General features: G+C 36.0%; 2 protein-coding genes and 1 pseudogene across 8 annotated transcripts in view; 2 read left to right on the top strand and 1 right to left on the bottom strand.

Moving 5' to 3' along the window:
* Positions 1–5,061, bottom strand: part of PFKM (phosphofructokinase, muscle) — a 45,141-nt gene extending 40,080 nt beyond the window's left edge. Inside the window, exons 1-2 of one of the 2 annotated variants that reach the window (XM_023535478.1) lie at positions 2,896–2,986; positions 2,159–2,281 (exon numbers count right to left, since the gene is read on the bottom strand). In XM_023535478.1, the coding sequence (XP_023391246.1) occupies positions 2,159–2,281; positions 2,896–2,977 (205 nt within the window). In that variant the 5' untranslated portion in view covers positions 2,978–2,986. Of the gene's footprint in view, positions 1–2,158; positions 2,282–2,895; positions 2,987–4,903 lie in introns of those variants that run through there. The other variant, XM_011368218.2, reaches the window with a different exon arrangement.
* The window catches only part of SENP1 (SUMO1/sentrin specific peptidase 1), a 51,340-nt gene continuing 33,225 nt past the window's right edge, over positions 4,034–22,148 (top strand). The window contains exons 1-7 of one of the 6 annotated variants that reach the window (XM_023535482.1): positions 4,034–4,301; positions 8,003–8,048; positions 9,398–9,528; positions 10,615–10,699; positions 11,540–11,581; positions 15,753–15,912; positions 19,589–19,760. In XM_023535482.1, coding sequence (XP_023391250.1) covers positions 8,045–8,048; positions 9,398–9,528; positions 10,615–10,699; positions 11,540–11,581; positions 15,753–15,912; positions 19,589–19,760 — 594 coding nt within the window. In that variant the 5' untranslated portion in view covers positions 4,034–4,301; positions 8,003–8,044. Of the gene's footprint in view, positions 4,302–4,328; positions 4,922–8,002; positions 8,049–9,397; positions 9,529–10,614; positions 10,700–11,539; positions 11,582–15,752; positions 15,913–19,588; positions 19,761–22,148 lie in introns of those variants that run through there. The other 5 variants (XM_023535483.1, XM_023535481.1, XM_011368220.2 and 2 more) reach the window with 5 other exon arrangements.
* Positions 19,809–22,041, top strand: LOC111744743 (annotated as a pseudogene).

Here is a 22,148-nt window from a genome sequence, read left to right as displayed (position 1 = left end):
TGACTTTAGTCTTATACCACCTTTATAGTTCACTCTCCAGCCACTCTTTCCCCTCACTCAAGTTGTACTGGCCTTCTCTGCTCCACCAATAAGCCAATTCCTCCTCACTTCAGAGCCTATTGTCCTTTTTCCCCAGAAAGCTCATCTTCCCCCTTTGGCTGGCTAATGCATATTCATCTCTCAGGTTTTTCTGAGCTATCAAGCCAGATTAGGTTCCCCGTTTTATACTGATCACATGGTACGTATTATTTTCCTTCATTGTACTAACACCATTCTAATTACCTAACCATGTTATTACTATTTTACTGCCACAAGACTATAAACTTCATGAGGGCAGGCAGGCACCTACTTTGTTTAGTGCCTGACACAGTATGTGCCAATTTTCTTGGAAGGAATGAAAGGAAGGAGAGAAGGAGGGAGGTAAGAAGGCAGAAAAAAGAGTGAAGGAGGAAAGGAGGAAATGATATAGGAAAGCAGGCAGGGAAAAGGCACAAAAAGAGGAATAGAGATCTCATTGGGTCTAATTGGGAAGATATTTGATTTTCCATCTCTAGAGGGAAAGCTGGAAAGCTTAAATGTAGCTCTTACCTGAGGCCTCAATACTTAAAGGCAGAAGTTGAACATCAGAATTTTGTCCATGGGATAATGCTGAGTTCAAACCACAGAAGTAGGTCCCAATGGATCATCAGAATAAAGGGGGTCTGAGATGAGTATTAGGTATAGAGCAAATGATAATGGGAAAAGCATGGAAGATGAAGGTAAATAAGGAGTAAACTAAACGAATTCAAGAAACTGTAGGTCAAGGCTATCCGCTGGGCTTATTTCTTGTACCTAGTGGCTTTTTATGCATGGACAAAGCAAGTCCAATTAAAGGGACATAGATCAGATACATGGTTGCCATATATAGATATATATTGCTCCAATAACTTAATAAATCGGCATTCTTGTATATAAAACGTTGTGTGTGTGTGTGTGTGTGTGTGAGAGAGAGAGAGAGAGAGAGAGAGAGAGAGAGAGAGAGAGACTGGTTAATTCTGGGTATGCTAATGAGATTGAATTAAATTAGAGTGTATGCCATTTAAAGCTTAAGACTGGACTGGACCATGATACCCAGCCTATATGCTGGAGCTCAGTGAATCTCTGCCTAAGCAATCAGCTGGGCCCTCCCTTTCCTACATCTCCATAGCATCCTCTTTTGAAATTCAACATTTTGAGCCAAAGTTATCAAACTCTTAACTTACACATTGTCTCACATTATGTCCCTTCTTGATTGTCAGCTCCTGGGGGATAAGGAGTGTCTAACTCATTTTCTCATCTTCTACTGAGCCTAGTACAATGACTTCAAATAGTAACTGCTTAAAACATTATTGAATGAATACCACTATATATTTCACAGGCACTGGGAGTGATTACTCCAATGAATTTAACTTCTTGAGGAAAAACTTTTAGAACTGAATTGCTTCTAAAAATATAAGGAGCTGAACTAAATAATCTCTAAGGCGTTTCCAAAATGTAAACTATTGGGAGTGACAAGGTTACATCTCATATGTGTGTGTGTATTTAGTCTTTCTATAATTTCTAGTATATTATTGGGCACATAGTGGGAACTCAATAAATTTTGCAGTGAACTAACTCCAAAATAAATGTATTTAAGTTGAGAAGAAGCAGAGGTATGTTTCTGAAGTTTCATATAACTTGCTTATGAGTTGAACACTACTTAAAATACACAAGAGACATTTGTTATCAAATTAATTCTTATGGTGAATCTTTTTTTTTTTTTTTTACAATATTTGAAATTACTTTGCAATATAGTAACTCCTAAATTTAATCCATTTTTAAGTTTCACAGTTTTACATATTAAGGTTGCTGATGACAGGATAAACCAGATTAGTAGCTTACAATTACGAGGGCACCGATTAACTTACTATTGGCTAAATCGAGCTTTTCTTCAGAGAGAACTGTTCCTCTTTGTACAGTTTCCCAGATCTCGGTGTCTGTCTGTCTGTCTCTCTCACATACACAAACACACATTCTCCCTGTGTCTTAACTCATACTTCAAATTTGGCAAGTCTAGCCTAAATTATAATGCCATGCATAAACTTTTCACTTTCCAATACTCATTCCACATTCCTCACCCTTATTTAACCACATGTCTCACCATTGTTCAAAACAGGTATGCTTTCCATGGTGTCTGGATCATCCATAGTATCTAGAGTCTTCAAGGCATCTGTCTCAGGTGGTGGCCTTTGTAAGCGCATGCTGGAAGTTGAAGCTTCTCCAGCTGAGAAGCAATATCTTTAGGTCACCCTCAAGATGGGATTCAGGAAAAGAAGTATTCTCTTTCATTTTCTCTATGACTCGGCTGTCCAGGGCCTTTTTTCCATAAATCCAGTCAAAAATTAGAGAAGTGATGATTCTTCTCAACAACTATCTTACCTCAAAAAGGTTCTACTCTTTTGACATAAATAGGGAAAAGCAGACCTCGTAACTAGATTCTTTGAGACTGGGGTGGAAGTGAAAGCCAGTTTTATTTGGGACTATTTTATAGGTTTTGAAGTATCAATTACAATGGCAACAAGGACTCCCATAGAAAAGGTTGAAATAGTTCATGAAGGACAGAGTAATCAACTACAGATCATGTTCTCCCTCAATTCCCAAGTCCTTCTTATCTATGGCTTATCCCAATACATCAGGTCAAAATCTCACCTGATACTCGTACCAGGAAAAAAAAAAATCACTCAGTGACAAATATTTTGTCATAGTACGGATGGAATAAACAAGGTCAGTCGATCCCCTAAAGCCTGCATTTACACTAGTAAGTCTCACATGCTGTATTGAGACTCCCTGCAAGAGACCCCATTCTGTCACTGGGGTAGGATCAGGAGACAACGGTACCTGTTCTCTGAGGAGTCCTGACTAACTGGCGGGATTGAATCACACACATGAAAAATTTCAGATGCAATTCCTTTTTACGCATGGCTTTTTCCTAGAAATAGAGACAGAGTTTAATCCAAAAATTTGTGAAATGATTAAGATGGACAAAAGTGACATGGACCAGGTATGCTCAGTACTAATAGACCTGACAGTCTAAAAATCAGCATATGAAGTGATACAAATAATTTACTTTTATACAGCTGACAGAGCAAGATCCCTGAACTCAGCAAGCGTCCCCCTTTCCCACCTGTTAAGAGTAGCTAAAAGGTGGGGGGGGGGGCCTCCAGAGGCTTCCATTCTTCAAGTCTGAGCTCACATTGTGACTGTCATCTGGGTCTAGACTACCTACTCAGAGTAATTTCTCCAAGACTTCTAGACAGGGCCTAGGCCCAGAGGCCCACCAAATTGAGGGGCTTGGTAAAAAATCTGAATGAATATATTTCTTTCCATTATTTTCTCTTAAAAAGTATGTCGCAGATAACAGGTTAATTACTAGATTAACACCATTCAGTTCTTCAGAGGGCATATGCCTCGGTCTTTTCCTATTTTTACTCAGAAAAGTAGGTCACTGGTGGACTCCCAATAGCTTTTTCTATACCCATGTTCCCAACTCCTACAGATTTTGGAAAGTTTGACATGTTTACAGAGGCTAACCTATGCCAATCCCAAACTGCTTCCCCTCCCCTCTTTCTTTTTCCAAATGGCCAATCAAGCATGATGTGGTGCAAAGAGTACAGGACTGCAAGTTAAGAAACTTGTTTCATAATTCCAGACCTGCCATACATTTATAACTTTGGGAAATGATTTCACTTCTCTGAAACTATTAGACTAAAATATCTCCAATATTCTCCAATAACCTCTATAAGCATTAACGTTCTGTAATTCTCAATAAAACACGATGTAGCCTGAGCTCGATTTAGCTCTCAGATCTACATTAGTCAAGGTGATCACAGGTTCCCGCAGATGGAAGGCCACAGAGTGGCCATGGAAACCAGAGCCTAAGCACAAAATCGCGAAGCGGAACCAGAAGGCGGCGGGTTAGGGGGTCGAGGGAACAGAGAAAAGCGAAGGACGAAAGTCACACTAACACCACTCCGAGAACAAGGAAAAGCCCAAACTGAAAGAGGAACAGGAAAATTAGGACCACAGCCTTAGACGATCCCTTGCTTCTCAGGCCTCGCCACACTGCGCAGGCGTTTTGCGAGTCAACTCTGCTCTTTGACCTCCCGCCCCACCCTCCTCCTCCTCCGCAGCCACCCAGCGGCTCTTCCGGTATTGTGGAGGCGGTTCCGGTTCGCGGAGGTTCCCGGGTTTTGCGTTCCGCGCCCGGCCGGAAACCCCTTCGTATAGCAGCCGGTTCCGGTTCGGTGAGTGGCGGCGGGAAGCTGGGGGAGGGGTGAGGATGGAGGGAGCCCAGGCCGGGAAGCAGTGCTGCTCCGGGCCGGGTAGCCTGGGCTGGGCTGGGCGGAAGTGGGGACGGCTGTGGGAAAGGCGCTTTTTCCCCTGCCCCGCCCCCTGGGACCACCTCCCCTCCCCCCTGCTGTCCGCTGGCGGGGATCTGGCCGGCGGCCGTTAGTTAGGCTTCCCGAGGCCGTTCCTTCAGGCCTTTTTCTCTTGGGCTGTGGGGAGGCCGTCTCCGTACCGTTGCGGGAGTCCTCATCTCACTGCCCAGCCCTCCTCGCAGGGAACAGGCCGGCTGGGATTTCGGGGCTTTCCCGCCAGAGCAGGGTCGACTCTCAAGGGAAAGCTGTTTTCACCGGGAATCTCAGCTTTCTGTTACACCTGCTTCACCTCACGCCTTCCTTGAGACCTGAATGATACTACTTCTGCGTCTCACGTAAACATTTCGCCAACTCTTTTACTCTGGTATCTCCCTGAGATGATATCGCTAGTGCCACCACCAGAAAGAAACGTCTGGACCCTCCTGCCCAGGTTATGAAAATCCCCTTAACCATCACAGTTTGCTTACCTGGCTCATCGCCTCCTGGTAATTCCCTTGAACCGTGCCTTTCTTGGTGTATCCTAACGTGGTCTCTGGATATATGCCCAGTTTCTCTTGAGCTTGGTGATTTCTGTTTATCGGTACCTCTGCAGTGTTTTCACTATCTTGTTGGCAATAACTTGCTCCTTTATCACTTTCAAGTCAGCCTTGTTAAAGTCATTTCACTTCACGTTTGGTACGCTTATTATATTTCGGGGGGGGGTGATTTTTATAAAATTTATATAAAGCCTTTTATAGGCTACCAACTATTTGACTCAGAGTCCATGTTCTAATTGGATATTCTGGATTGAATAGATCGCATCATCTCCTAAATCTTTATTCTTTATAAAGATAATTTGTGTTAAGGACGCGGATTGAAAGATAGATTACACTAAATTCGAAATTGCAGTTACAGTGAAACCTTAAGCATCTTTTTAAGCATGATCCCTTAGCTTTCTTACAATTTAGAGATCCCCTTCCTTTTTTTACCCTCTAGTTCCATTTTAGAAGCCTCATGCTTTTTATCCTCAGATGCCTCATTCGTTTTTACCTGATTCCAATTAATTACCCCATCTGCAAAGATGGTTTTCATGTCACCTATTCGATAAGTTAAAGAGGGAGCAAATGGATTAAAAAACAGGTTCTGCTACTTCAAGCTAAGGTGATGTAACTCATAACTACTGCTTTGGAAGTCTTTCCTTTACCTAACTTACACACCTACCAATTGTACCAGCTCTGTTGTCTTGCTGTAAGTATCCCTTTATGCATCTGACTTCCCCCAGTAGACAGTGAGCGTCTCAGCAGCATAAGGAACCACCTTATTTTTATCCCTGGTACCCTGCATGTAATTGATGTACAGTAAATGTTTGTGTACGAACGACATTGAATACTTAGTGTTTAAGGTGTTGGTGTCTAATTGGGAGCGAATACATGTAAAAATATGAAAAACAAAAATAATGTGATATAGTACAAACTGTATCATATACATAATTTTCCAGAGTTCAGAGTAGAGTGATTCACATGATCACTTCCACACCCTTTTCATATCATAAATTCTAACCACATCTTGTTCCTGGATAAAGCTAATTGTACAGTGTTTCTCCACAGTATATACTTTCTAGTAACTTCATAGCTCTAAACATTCTCTTGTAATCACCTCTTTGCATGTATGTAAGTTTATAAATGTTCTACCATACTTGTTACATTTTGTTACTGTCCAGGACTTTGCCGTTATTTTTTTTCTTTCAGATTTCTTGTCTTGTGTTTAGCTACTAACCTGACTTCACTTGAATTATCTGTAACTGCTCATGTTCTTTAAATAAGTGACCAATGTGAATTAGGAAATGAGTTTTTAAAATACTTTTCTTAAAAGGAAAAAACTTTTATGCTTGCAAGAATTTGGTGGCATCAGTGGTTCCAGATCCAGCATTTCATGTTGAATCTTGGGGTAAAATATCCCTTCTCCCAATGTAATTGCAAAGTGGCAAAAAGAAAGTACCGTAAACACACTGAAGAAGCTGGATATGTTTGTATTAAAATGTAAACTTGGGGCTTTAATTATTAAAATTATAAAACAGCAGGGAGTCCCCAGAGTTAGCTAGGGATTACTTTTATCTTGCTAAAGTGTATGAATCCCTGAATGAAGATATGTTAAAGGATGTAAAGTTTTGTAACGTTTGTTGAAAGCACAATTGGTTGAGTCAGAATACCTGGACTTTTTTCCCTTTACCCCATCTGTGTGATTTTAGGCAAGTGACTTAAACTTCTCTGGACATAATCTTAAAAATTCTTTGATTTCTTGTTTGCCTCTCTCTTCACATCTATTCAGCAATGCAAAAGAAGTTGAGATGGGACTGTTGTATTGGGCACCAGGTCTTTAAATTGGCATTCTTCTTAGTACAACAAAAAAAGGCTAGTGATGACAATTATGAAATGGCCTGATAGAATGAAATGTGAAAAGGCTACTGCTAGTTTATTAGTTGAGGGTATTGTTTTTCCCTCTTAATCTGAGACCCAGGGAATTTTGTTTTATTAAAAAAAGAAAAAGAAGAAGAAGAGAAAAGAGTAACCTGAAAAATTTCCAGGCAGAAGCCTTTTGTTAAGTTGAACATTTGGAAATATTTGAAGCCTAAATCTAAGGCTTAAATTTTGGGGGAGACCAGATATTCAGATGATTATTCTACTTAGTCTATAGCTATGCCAAGAAAAGCTGAAGCAGCCTTCTTTGTGTGCGCACTTTGTTGTTGTGACCATAAAGAATATATATGTGCATCAACCAGTCTCCTTAGTAGATTGAAACCCTGATATCGCTATGTAGTTGAAGTACTCAATCTTTTTAAAAAAAATACAGTGATAAGATTATGAGTAACGTAAGTGTGACTATTACCTAGTCTTCCCCTCTTGGAAATCTGCCAAGAAGCATGTGTGCAGGGAGTATGTTTATTAACCTAATTCCAAGCAGTTAGGCTTTTAACTTCCTTTTTCTGGGACAATTACATACATCAGAGGAGAAAATAAATTCTTATAGGCAAAGGGGCTTTGGTTTTTAGCAGTTTGATTAATGATGGGGGACAAAGTACTTAGTATAACTGCAAAGTAATCCTTGATTGTCCTCAGAATATCAGTAGCTTTGGCCACTTTGTAAGACCTATGTGGAACAGAAATCTTAGTAGGACCACCATAAGGTGTATCACTTGTTTATGAAATGGTTTAGCATGAAGTAATAGAGCAATGGATTGGGAAGAATTTCTAGGCTGTAATTTCAGTGTAGTCACTAACCAGTTTTATGATCATATGCAAATTTATCTCCAAAGGGTTGACTCTTCCAACTTGCTTCTTGCTGTACTATTCTGTGATGCTGTGGGTAGTCTATAATTGCTGTTTACTATAGCGTAGATTGTAGAATTATTGAAACTACCTCAGGCTAGTTTTAGTTCTCATTCTCTTATCAAGTCAGCTCTCCTTTACCACTTTATCTTTTTTTCCACTAAAAACACAAACGTCAGTTCTGAGTGGATTCCTGTTTTAAAATCAGATGAAGGAGATATTTCAGTGTATAACGTTTCTGTTTTCTGTTTTCTTTTGTAGGACTTTGTATCTGCTGAAGTCAGTGATGTGAAAAGACCTGTCATGGGTAAGATTATGAAGTAGTCCTTCAGTTCTTTTAGTTAAGCTGGAGTGAAAGAATAGATTTTCCTAACATTTTCAATATTTACATCTTTGCGCTTAATAATTTTTAAGGGAGATTTCATCCTAATCATGTAATACCAAACAATTTTCTTTTGGTTGAGATGTTGTTTATAGCATTGTTTGGAAGCATTTTCTCATTCCTTGTATTGAAAAAGCCAAATATACACTAGTAGACGTTTTCTATGTTCTAGGCCCTGTTCTAAGTACTTAAAATACATTCACTTAATTTTTTATAGTTACCTTACAAGTGTACCTTATAGTACGTATTATTATATCCATTATATCAACAGGTAAACTGAGACACAAAGGTTAAGAAACATGCCTAGGGTCACACTGTTATAACTGGCAGAAGCAGAATTTAAACTCAGGCAGTTTAGTTCCAGAGTCCTTATTCTTTAGTACTGTTATACTTCCTTCTATAAGATAAATAATTTGATTACGGTAAATTTTGAATTTTATTTAGCTAATGGCACTGACAATTAATTGTGATTGGAACATTTTCCGCTATTCATAGTACTTTATGTATGTAAAGAGGATCAGTGTAAGGAAGGTCAGGACTAGTTGCCAAATTAGGAATAGGTTGAAAATCTGTACAGTTAGATCTTATATCATCGCATATGCTCCTTTTATATCCTCATTAGCCCTCTCTCTCCTTTTGCTTTGTCTGCCTTCTCTCTCTCCCTCTCTGTCTCATTCGTTTCCCTTTTTTCTTATTGCTAATCTCATTGTAAGTCATTGAGTTTCCTCACTCTCATTTGTTCCTATTTTAGCTCTTTTATAACAAAGTAACAAAGGTCTCAAAATGCTTATAAAGTAAGGTTCTGTCACAGTTTTATAGTGATTGAGCTGATGTCCATTAAGAGCCACATGAATAAATTATGCTTTTTACAGAAAAAGATTTTCAGGTGGATTAATTTTTAAAGCACCTTTTTGAGTTAGAAGGAATAAACCAATGTTGACAAGTGTTTGTTTTAAATGGTGAATTTTTTCCCCATTTTTTAAATACTTTTATTACTTTTAAAACTTTGAATCAAGATCTTGTTATTACTTGTTCAAGTTTTGGACGATTTGTTGGTGATCTCAAGTCCAAAGGAGCCTGTTTCTGTACATGGGCCTCTTTCTTTGACAATGACATTTTGAGATCTCTTGCCAATGGTTATTTATGAAGAGAGGTTTTTTTAAACTGTAGAGCTGTTCTTTGGGACTCATTTTTATTAAGTGAAAAGATTGGTTCATAAGAATGTAGTTATTAAAGAATTATATGTCTTGAACTAATCTGATCTCTTTCCCCAGATGATATTGCTGATAGGATAAGAATGGATGCTGGAGAAGTAACTTTAGTGAACCACAACTCCATATTCAAAACCCATCTCCTGTCACAAACAGGTTTTCCAGAGGACCAGCTTTCACTATCTGACCATCAGGTTAGAATTAGTTTTCTTCCCTTAATTAATGAATTATTTTGGCCTAAGTTTTCATCTGATGTAGTTTAAATGCCACACTCAAAAGTACAGGCACACATATAAACTTTTTAGAATCAGTAGGTCTAGTGTTTGGATTTCTGTTTGATATATTAAAGTTAAGACAAGAACTGTGTTATGATGTTCTTTGAGAAAATAGTAACTTTGAGAAAATTCTTTATTATTCTTCTGAATATTACAGTTACCAATACCTAGATCCGTGTTCTTTTAAACTAGTGTCTTAAAATTGCTGAGCATTAAGTGGGATATGTGTGTGTAAATATACAACAGCTCTGAGATTTCTCCGTGCTATAAAGTTTAGATTCTTAAAGAATCAGCATCACCTGGGAGCTTGTTAGAAATGCACAATCTCAGGCTTCACCTCATACCTACTGAATTATAATCTACATTAAAAAAAAATTTCTAGCTGATTTATATGCACATTAAAGTTTGAGGAGCAGTATTTAAAAAGCCATCTTTCTCAGTAGGAAAGCCATTACTAATTTGAATGAGGCGATCCTTTGCTTTGTGAATCTGGCTTGAGCATATGTTAAGCATCCTTGGCCTCTGAGTACTAAATACCTGTAGCATCTGCCCCAAATAATTATTTTGATAACTGAATATATATTCATACATTTCCAGATTTATACTGGGTTGCAGCAGCACCCCTGATGAAAAACTCTATAAAGTTTTCAAAAGAATCGAAACTGGGTCAGTTTTGTCCACCGTTTTGATAGATGGTAATAGCTAGCTTTCAGAACAGGATATACTAAATGCATATTTACCTTCTAATGAACATTCTTTGAATTAAGTTGTATAACAAATATGTTACCCATTTTTCCCTTTGAAGCCTCAGTTATTTCATCAGATTATCTGCATGTTTTCCTTTCTTATTAGTATGTTTAATTTATATATTTAAATCTAATTTATTATATTGAGTTCTGAAATATTGTTAAAATCTCGTTTAATGATACATTTCTCTTAGTAGAAACTTTTATACCATTTTATTGTCAAAAGTATGATTTAGGAAAAATCTTCTGCTTTGTTTAGATATTACCTTCCAGGGAAGGAAATTTGGACCGATCTTATACATGTTCTACAGGAAGTGCAGCTTATAGTCCAAATTATTATTCAGGTATGACATATTACTTGGAGTCAAGATATTTATACCTTTCAGATTTCTTACTAGCAAATCATTTTTGTCTACCATCTCTAAAAGTACAAAAGCATTGTCACAATCAAATGGTATTTTCTCCACTAAAACATTATTTTAGTAAGCTGTGTGTGCATGTGTGTGTGGTTCCTATGATACTTTACTGATTTAGTCTCAACCAAATATTTTTTAATGGGAAAGTTTTTGAAATCCATTCTCCTTGTTTATTATGCCATTGTAAAAATCACTATAGCTTTTTTTTTAGATATGTGTATGTGATGTAAAGGCTATTTGTTTTGTATTGATTAAAGCACAGAGCTAGCCTATTTCTATTCTGCTTGAACCCATGAATCTTGAAAGTTTATTTCTGCTCAAGCTTATCCCTCCATCAGGGCAGGAAATGTTAACTACATATCTCTGTCTAGCACCTGCCACAGCCATGCTTGCATATTTCAAGGGCTTGCCTATTCAACTTGTGATCCATTACAGAAGTCAGCATTCTCTAGGGTATTCTGTCTCGCCCCTGGTCTGCCTGACTTTTCATCTCTCCCACCTAAGGTTTGGACTTCAATGATCTTCTGGCTGTCTTGGGGGAAATGAAGAGTTTTTTGTTGGTTAGCCTCTTGGCAGTATGACCCAGGAAGATTATAGTGTTTTCCCATGTCTTTTCACTCCTCCTGCTTCAATCTCCTCACCTTACCACAAATATGGGAATATTAGTAATACCATTGAACCTGTCTCAATGGGATTTTTATAAGGATAAATTGAGATAATATATATGAAATGCAAATAATAATTATTGTTGTTATTTGGCTTCCTTAGGATTCTTTGTCAGCAAGATGAGATCTCCTCCCCTAAAAAGACGTTAGTATGATGCTCTTTTAGATTTATGTTATATTTAAATGTCATTTAGGTGGGTGGTACGTTAGCCTGGGCACTGGATTTCCTCACCTGGGATGAGGAGTGGTCTCCACATAGTGTGTGCATAATTTGTATAGAAAAATTTGCTACAAAAGTAACTCTGCCATAATTATTATTGAAAAGGCCTTGCTGATGAGCAGAGAACCTGAAATCTGATTTGATAGCTCATTATTAATCCTAGAGGAAAGATAGTTGAGTGGATAATGAAACCAGATTGTTAATATTTCCATTTGAACTTAGGTGTGTTTCCCTGTAATTTCATATGCTGGACTTAACAGTGGACAAAATATTTGTTTTTAGTTTAAAGGAATTACTCAACAATTAATAATTTTATATAGAAAATTATACTCAAAATCATTTGACCACAGTTTAATTCTTCGTGGCTTTTTCTTATTTTGACCTGTGTGTACATGCACAGTACACATTGTATGATTTGATACATATAATCTTTTTTTAGCCTAACATTTTTATTTTCACTTTCCATCTGTTTACATGTTATTCTTCATATTTACCTTTTTCTGTTGATTTCCGATAATTCATGGAATTGATATGCACATTTACAATTCTTTATGTGCAATTTTAAAATCCAGAAGGCTCTGAAAACCAGGTTTTTTTCATAATTCATTTGGCATCAGAATTTGACCTGAATTCATTCCTGACATGAAACTCTATTTTATCTTTTATCTATCTCTGTAAATATGAGTATTTATGTTTTACTGCATATATATCAATATCTTTGATTATAGCGTGCTACTTCAGATTATACTTGGAAATGTTCCATACTGTATTCCAGGTTATCTTTCCAAAATTCCAAAATTTTTGAATTCAGAAACAACTAAACTCAAAGGGCTGTGATTTAGGATAATAGGTCTGTGCGTTCATTTGCTTTATTATTTTCCCTATGGCTTAGGTCCCATTCACCTTCACCATTTTCAGCTATTATAAATAATGTGACTTAAAGACATTTGTATACGTAGCTTTTGTCTTTTAAATTTCCGTAGCCCTTCGATATTCACAAAATATATATGTGAGGTCATCTCAAACCATCATATTCATTACTATGGTGATACTTGACCAGATTCCTGGCTTTCTACTCAGTTACATGATTCTTGAGAGTTACGTTTTCCCATTTGTCTTCATACCACAAGTTGATCCCCATGTCACAATCTTACACTGAAGTTTTATCTCTCACTTGAAGGCCCTCTTTTTAGGAAAAGAAAAAAATTATAACAGTTACTATATACATGATGATGAAAAGAAAATGACAGTGAATAGTAAAGCTACATTGAAATGAGAATGTTTAGCTATTAGATTCATTCTCTAAATTACAGCCTAAAGCAGAGGATTCAGATTTGCGAAATTCTACCAAATTTCATCTAGTTCCTGACAACACAAACTTAAGGCATGTCACAGACCTCCAGGATCACTCCCAACAATCAGAATTTTAAATCTTCAATGCCAAGGGTCTTTAGGGTCTGTATACTTTTTTCTTATAATAAAGTCTTTAATTCAAATCTACTTTTTATTGTGTACTTTTAAAAACTTGTTCCTTTGCCACATCCATTCCAATTCATTGCATATCCTGTAGAATTTTGTCTCTGCTATCTTCTTTGGATGTATTCTTTCTTGATAATTCCCACATTGATTTCTGTGGTTAGTCACCTCAAGCCTTACCTCTTGAATGGGATAGACAATGAGTCCGTAGTTTACTACAGTAGTCTTCTCTCTGACTTTATTGGTATTTGTCTCTTCTCTCACCTTGCTATCCTTTTCTCCACCAAGGTGAAAACACAGGAAAGCCCCAAACTTTAGAATTGAGGGTTTGGAGCTTTCTATTTACTGCTTTACTAGATCTGCTTCTCTATATTAAATTTTAAAAAAATCTTCTTAATCCACTTAAGATTAGGCTATGGAAAACATTGATTTTTTAAAAGTTTTAGAAAGTAAAAAAAATATGCCACTTCTACTTTAATAACTAGTGCTGGTCAGACTTCAAGACCTCTTGATTTTATAAGGAGTACAATTGGAAAGAAAATTAAAACATTTTAAGCCCTAAACGAACAAAAGTAGATTAAGTTGAAAAGAAATGATTTCCTCATGCTTAGAATTTCTATCAGTGTCTTCTCTTTGGAAAATATGTTAAATTAGGTTGTCAAACTGGCATTTAGTAGGTCAGATGATTTAAAGCATCCTCCTGTTTATAATAACTAAATCCTAAAGTGAACAGGAGCAACTGTTGGTTACTTTTATAGTAAGTGATTGGCTGATACGCTTTTTTAAAGATCTGACGTTTATTTCATTATGTCCATAAAAGTATTGCCTAACCTTTTAGAAAATTTATAGAGAAAGGTAGAAAAATATCCATCATTCTATTATTGGAACATAACCAAAATTAAATTTTTGGTATATTTCCTTATAGTTTTGTGTGTATTTATGTGCATATAATAAGTAATCTTATTTGTGGTATTTGAAGTCTCATTTCTTAATGATGACGGAATGAATACCAAGTTAAACTATCACTTAAAAAAGAGTGTCTACAACCTTCTGTTGGTCTCTCTCTGGCTTTGCTTGATTATATTAGCAATAGAGGACTATTCAGTGATTTATTGAGGGGATAGAACCACTTTATTCTGGTTAAACAGACTGCTTGATCCAGTTATTTTCCATTGCAGTTTAAAGAGGAAGCCTCTGTAAACATGCCATTGAGGAGGCTATTCTGTGTTATTCTTAGTCTCAAATTTCACACCTTTTAGGGTAACTTCCATTTTTTGGTAGACATCTCTAGTTCGGTCATTCCCTAATCACATTTTAGCAAAAAAGTGTGCGAGACGAAACTTCTATTGTTATTACTTTGCATTTAAAGATAATTCTCTGGTACTTTAATGAGACTCATTTTAATTAGCCTCATGTCTATATCCTTAAAGTAATGGTAATAGATGCTAAGCATGGATAATGATTACACAGGAAAAGATTATAATTTATTTTGAAAGTAAAGTAGATTAGGTTCATCCACTGATGAATCAAGTAGTTATACCATCCCTCCTGACTGCTGCTTTTTTTCTTCCTTATTTGCTGTGAATCCAAATAATTTTGATCAATTAAAAAAAAAAAATTTTGTTCGTTGCCTTTTTGGCTAGAGTAACAAAAGCTATATTAAATATTTTAAATAGCAAATATATAACATTGTGCAAAGTTCTATAATAATATGCTTTAAAAGAGGATCTTCAAAATGATATCAACATTAGACAAAAATTTAGGAAGTAGAGAATTATTCTTGTTTTTCCACTGGTGCTCCTTGGAGTTCCATAGCCTAACATCTGAAGTTATTTTAATTATTTTGAAGGCACTGTTTTAAATTGTCCAGTCCTGCTGATAAGGAGAGGAGGGTATATAAATTATTCTATTCTTAGCTGAAACTTCAAGAGATATTTTATTATCCCAGTTTGTAAGCCACAAGTCAGAAAATTCAAACAATAAATAATTCTCACTCAGTCTGATTGCAGTAGCAAACATTGGAATATTGATATGTCTGTTGATTATGGCATTAAGTGACTGAAGGTTAACATACCAGAACCAGATGCATATGATGGGTCATTTCTGCCATAAGCTGGCCAGAATAAGCAGCAATTAGGTTATCTCTGTTCTTAGATCCCCTGAGTTGTGAACATGGTAATTAAAAACAAGAGACACCAGCTGCTTATTAAACAATAACTGTTGTACATTTGAATTACAATTCTCCTTGGCCCTCCACCTGCTTTCTTACTGGTCTGGCCTACCTTCTTTCAGGCCCAGGCCTGGGAGTGCTTGCAAGATATAGTTGGGGTAAAATGTTGACTTTTGGTGGACACCACGGAGTCACATTGATGCAGATAAGGCACATGGCTGTGGCAGGATTCAGCTCCTTCAACAATTTTCAGGTTAGTATGGCTGAATCAATTATAGTTTGTAGAAGTTCCCTTACTGCAGACTTTACTGGCAGTTGAGACTGGGATCTTCCATGAGAGACATGGTACTATGCCACATTACTTTGGAATACAATGTTGGACGTGGTTGCAGTCATGTGGAGAACCACTATAGGTAATTGTTTAATTTATTGATACTTTTATTCTTTTAGATAATCCTTCCTCAAACAATTTTCTTGGCTCAGGAGATATAAGAACCTTTGGCCAGAGTGCAAATGGTCAGTGGAGAAATTCCACTCCAGCATCAGGTTCAACTTTCCAAAAATCAAGAAACAGCCGAAGTCTTTACCTCGAAACCCGAAAGACCTCAAGGTAGGTATTCCAGCTGCTTTAGTTTACAAGCCCTTCTCGTGATATAAGAAAAAATGGCTGTAAGATAGTTGTTACATTTGCATTTTAAAAGAATAACACCATTTTTGAACTTTGAAGCCATAGAGATATGGACAAGTCCATTTTAAACGTTTAACTTTTAATTTACTTGATGCTGGATTTTGGTGACAGCCAAATCTTACCAGTAGAGAAGAGAGGTTTGAAGGAAATCTTGATGGATGTGAGTATATCGGGATCCTTCAGGATCAATATGGCTGTTATGAATTTCAAAGCGAAAACCAGTCAATTCCTACAACTTTAGCAGCAAAGAAACCAGCACGTTTTGTGCGCTGTCACGTGAACAGAGACCTGACTTAAACCAAAGCAGCTCTGTACCTCATGATCTTAGTCAGCTAGTCCTAAGCTACTTCTGTTGGAAAGTAGAGTCACAACTTTATCCTACTTAGCTCAATTTCATAAGCCCTACCTATTCCTTCACCAAGCTTATAATGATTATTAAAGACAGATGAAGTTTGGCTTAGAAACTTTTCCCTTAGGCACTTTATTGTAATAGTGGTAAAATATTTCTTTTTTAAAATACTGTTTATGGCTTCTCAAATTTTACTTGGTTATCAGGATTTTAGGAATGTGGTATAATTTAATTTCCTGCTTAGTCAAGGCTAACCTTTCTGGTGTTGACTGAAACCAACAAGATGTTTTTTATTTTGTTTTGTTATTATCAGCACATGGACTCTGGAGACATGTCAGTACTCCCGGGGATCATTTTCCCATTTCTTAACATTTAAAATAATCATACCAGACTATATTAATACATTCATGTTGTAAAATTTAAAACATTGCCAATAAAGCCCAAGAGCTCTTGACCATTATCCACAATCTTATTCTTCCCTCCCTTTGGTGTGTTTCTTTCCAAACTTTTTCCTAGGCTTGTATCTCTTTCATTCTCTTACTCATGTACAGCATCAGATAGATGCTACATGTACTATGAAATGTATAATATTACTTTGTTTTCATTAAAGATATTCTATATGCATCATTCGGCAAGTTGCTTTTTTTACTCAGTAATGCCATACTCTTATTTGTTAAAGTAATATTATTCACAAACAGTACATGTGCTTTGTAAAAAGTAGGAAAATGCTGATAAGCAAAAATAAGAAATAAAAACATCTCATTCCTACCAGTCAGAGATCACCTCTGTAACATCTTAGTACATGTCCTTCCAGATACTTTTCTCTGCACTTACACACAGTTTTTTCAAAATGAGTTTATATTGTCCATATGCTTTTGTAATCTGCTTTTTCAGTCAATCATCTCTTCCATTCAGTAAATTTTGTCTTGTATACTAACAATTATATTTAAATTTTCTTATTTGACCCAAAAGTTATCCTCTTAGCTAATTTATCCAAAAGTAGCTATCACCCTTAAGTCTCTTACAATCTAGAACAGACCTTTTTTTTTAATGACATGACTTTTTTCTGCATAATGTTCCACCTTTTGGATTTGACATTTCTTTCTCATAGTATCATTATTTTCTCCTCTGTCCTCTATTTTTTGTAAACTAGATTTTTGACTTGAAAAAAGGCTGATACTGTGGTAATATCATATTAGAAATCCTATAATATCATTAGTGGTGCTGGATTAACTTCTGGGTTGGGGAGATAACAATCTGGTCCTTATTTGGTTAGGTTTTTCCCCCTGTGACTAGAATGTAATCTAAATGATGCTACTTTGTCATTAGTGAATGACCAGTTTCCCATCAGCCTAATAGTTATTAATATCAATTAATCTTCTCTGATAATTTTTTTTAATTGAGGTGTAATTGACATATAACATTGATTTTAGGTGTACAGCATAATGATTCAATATTTAAATATATTGCAAAATGACCACAATAAGTCTAGTTAACATCTATTACCATAGTTATAAATTTTTTTTCTTATGAGAACTTTTAAGATCTCTCTTAGCAACTTTCAAGTGTGCAATATAGTATTGTTAATTATAGTCACCATACTGTACATTATATTTCCACGACTTATTCATTTTATAATTGGAAGTTTGGATCTTTTGACCCCCTTTGACCTGATAATTTTATTAGAGTTAATTAAATAATACTTTTCTAATTTTATCATTTCTTCACTTACTAATCGGCACTCTGCTATAAAGGAGAGCTTTTTCCCCTCATTAGCTAGGGCTATTTGTTACCCTGCAATACATTTCCTACTAGGAAGGCAGGATATATGATTAGATCTTTGTTTTTCATTACAAATTTTCAAAGTTTTTTTTTTTTAATAGCTACTTCATGTGGGTCAAATGAATTTTCTTGTTCTTTTTTTTTTAGTCATTATGGATTCAGTGTGTTTCAATCCACTACAGTCATTATTTTTTTAATACTCACATTCTCACAACTTTGGCCAGTGGGAGCTCCTTCAAGCTTGCTCCTGTGTCTTGTTCAACTCTTGCTTTCTGGCGGCATTGCAAGATGCCCTCACACTGTTTCTTTAGAAAAAAAACTTCTGCATTAAAAATACAACACACACTCTCTGGGAAACATAAATACAAAAGACATCGTAGGGAATTCATTATGTCTTTATCAAATAGATTATATATATTGCCCTTACCGTCTTTTCCTAGCTGCATCCAACCCAGCTAAGAAAATAAGCCTGTTCCTGAAATTCTGAGTCCTTGCTCCTATTCCTATTCTAACACACATAGAAACTATCAGCATTTGAAGCGTTAAAGAGAGAAGAGTATATGTGCATTTTGATTTTCTTTAGCTCTAGTCTGATTTTATTTGGTTTTAGACCACATGCATTGATTTAAACAGTTGATTTCATTGATTCATTTTAGTCATCTATCTACCTCTATTTTGTGTCCTCAGCCAAAAAAAAAGAAGGAAAATAAATTATATTGATAGCAAGTACCTCAGATTTGCTGAACACATAGAAAAAACTTTAAATTATTTACCAGTCTTAGAAATAAGCCTGGGTTTTGAGTTCACAAAAATATTTTTTCTGCCATTTTTTCCATTAATGGGGCACAAATAGTATAAAGAAACAAAAACAAAATTCTCCTGTAGAAGGAGATAAACAGGCTGGGAGAGTTCACAGAGAGTGTGCAGCCTAATAAAAAACCTGGTTGTTTTTAATGAAGGATGGGAGCCCTCTGTTGGTGTTTTAGGAAATTTTAAAATTCAGTTTAAAAGCTTAGTTGAGAGGCTTCAGTTTTATCCATCTTTTAATATTTACTCTTAAAATAATTCCCTCAAAAGGGCTTGGGATAGGGGCCTGTGGGGAGTAAATAGAAAATGTATGTGTATGTTAATGTATGTGTATGTGTTTTCTGAAGATGTTTAATCTGATAAGCTTTCTGTCATATCACACAGGTCTATGGTTCCTAACCAAAGGAACTTACAGATTGTTAAGCTAAAACATACAGTTTTAGGTGTTTGATACTTACATAGTTTGGCAGTCTAAGACCTCTTAAGTGGCAGAACCTGGTGCAGCAACCCATGTATCATTTCTTGTATATTTCCCTCCAGTGGTACATCTATCATTCGACCTATCAATTTCTTGTGTTTGTTATTTCTTGAAAGTAAAAGTAATCACTAGTTTGGATTTTCTTACTTTACTGTTCTTACCTTATAAACTTTGTTTTTTAGTGGATTATCAAACACTTTTATGGGAAAGTCAAATCATCACTGCCATGTGTCTGCATATGAAAAATCTTTTCCTATTAAATCTGTTCCAAGTCCATCTTGGAGTGGTTCGTGTCGTCGAAACCTTTTGAGCCCCAAGAAAACTCAGAGGCGACATGTTAGTACAGCAGAAGAGGTAAGGAAAACCTGTAACAAAAGCTGCTAAAGGTTAGAATCTTTACATTCAGCTATTTGTTTTCTCTAATTTAGATGTTTATTAACCATTGTGTTTACTTAATCTTTTCTGTTTTTTCTTAATAACTTTTTGAGTGCTGTCATCTCTTCTACAGAAATTAAAAATCTATTGGTAGGAACTTCATTATTTTTCTTACCATCTTCTATACCCGTTCTACAGTAGACTTAATCTTCAGTATCGTCTGAATGGCTTCTCATACATCAAACTCTCTCCTCTCTTATTCGGACCTTTTCTAAACTCTTGTTTCATGTGGCAAAATTGTTAACCTGCTAGATTCAATGAAATACCTGCTGTTACTTCTTACTAGCACAATTTTTCCTCAATATAAAAGAAAAATCAAGAAGCCAGCTAAGTAATTTATATCCTTTTATTATGAGTAAGATTTTTGAGATCATAGATTTTCCCCAAAAGAAAGATGTTCTGTTGACACTGGGTTGTTACATTCATTCAGTAAACCTAAAGGAAAAAATAAATTCTGTAGGTATAATATAGCATATAATTTATCTAATAGGAAATGTGCTTATACCTGTTGGATTAAATATTTATTATGCATCTGGTCAGCTTTGAACTGTTTGCTATGAAAATATAATTGAATAATAGCAACCTTACATTTATATAGCATTAGGGTTTCCAGAGTGCTTTCCACATGTATTATTGTTTTGAATCCTTTTAACCCTGTGTTACAGGTAGAAATGAGGTAATATTCCCATTTTATAGATTTGCAAATTAAAAGTCAGAGTTCACACTAGTAATTGGCCAGCCAGCAACTCAGGTCTTCTGAAGGAATATGGTCTGGTATGCTTTCTGTTATACAACCTAGTGATGTGGTTCCTGCCCACTGGAGTGTACAGATTATGGAGAATAATTTTAAGAATAATTTTATAATTTGAAGATCTCTTAGGTGGCAAAACTTGATTATTTGTGATATGGTTAGTAAAAATGCCGTACTTTTTTTTTTTTTTTTTTTTTGAAATTTGCGTGAAATTGAAAATATTCTAGCAGAGGTGTAATAATTAATAAATCATATTAGGAAAAAGGATAGATAAGAAACTGGCAACAGCTGATGATAAGAGCCGAGCAACAGTTACAAAAAGGAAACTTACTTTCACCGTACCTTTTGTACTATTGAATTTAGTAACATGTATATTAGTTATTATATGCTTAATTTTTTTTTAATTACTGGAGTCGAGGTCAGGCTTTGCTAGAGCTAGGCAGCCACAGAAAGACTTGTGGGGAAGGGGACAGCAACAGCATGGCAGCTGGATACAGGCCTTCCAACACTTTCTGCCCCATGAGGCTGCTCCTGGGATCCCCAGGATCCTTTAGACTATGTTCATTACGAACCCACCATTCACTTGCTAGCCAACCAGTCCTTTGGACTACTCAGCCCCTTCTCCTTTTGATTCCACTTGTAGCCTGAGGACTTGGGCTGGCCGGGCTACAAGCTGGGACAATGGAGGACGTGAAGCTAGGATTTCTCTTCCTTCTACAGTAGTGTCAAGAAGATGCCAAGTACGGAACCTATCTATAAAACAAAAGATGAAGGAAATTTTGCCCCAATTGACTTTAGGTCTATATTCTGCTATGAAAAGTGGTAGTACAGAAACATGCAATAATCCATATAATATGAATAAGACATAATATTGGACCAAACTTTATTAAACATTCAACAGATTGTTTAGATATTGAGTCTTGGATATTATGGATAATCCAGATTAAATATAATACTTTTTTCTTCCTGGGGCTAAAGAATTTATTGATGGGAGCATACAAATTGGAGGAAAAATTGTTTTCCATGGAAACATTCATTGGAATCTCCAAGGGAGATGCAGTTGCTTATGTTAAAGAAGGAAAATTATGTATTAATCTTATGGCTGGATTTGTCCATCACCTTTGGGAATATGAAACCATGTACAAAATTATCATGACGATGCCACCACTGCACTGTTCAGTCTTACAGCAGGGGTTCCAAGAGAATACATGAAGAAGAATTTGGAGACGTGCAAATGGTGGCTGTACTACCACTTGGCTGATGGCTGATTCAAGGGTGGCATTACTCAATCGAAGAGTAATAAGTAATGTACAGAGAAAGATGTTTTCTTTTTACTTTGTAGTACCAAATGCTCCAAAAAAGGATTGCATTTGAAGTTTCAAGGGACTTACCTCTTTACATTTTCTTTTGGTAAAGCCAAATGTTATTATACACGTTCTTTTTAGAGTTGCCTAGATGATCTTTTCTTTGTCTGACGTGATTCTAAATAAAGTATAACATACTTAATGTGTGTTTTTTTTTTTTTAATGAAGTACCTTGCAACTTTTTTTTAAGAT

The sequence above is a fragment of the Pteropus vampyrus genome, unplaced genomic scaffold, assembly GCF_000151845.1.
Source record: "Pteropus vampyrus isolate Shadow unplaced genomic scaffold, Pvam_2.0 Scaffold140, whole genome shotgun sequence".
Taxonomy (NCBI): Eukaryota; Metazoa; Chordata; class Mammalia; order Chiroptera; family Pteropodidae; genus Pteropus; species Pteropus vampyrus.
The sequence above is the reverse complement of the archived record's forward strand: the minus strand, read 5'-3'. Positions and strand labels throughout refer to the sequence as shown.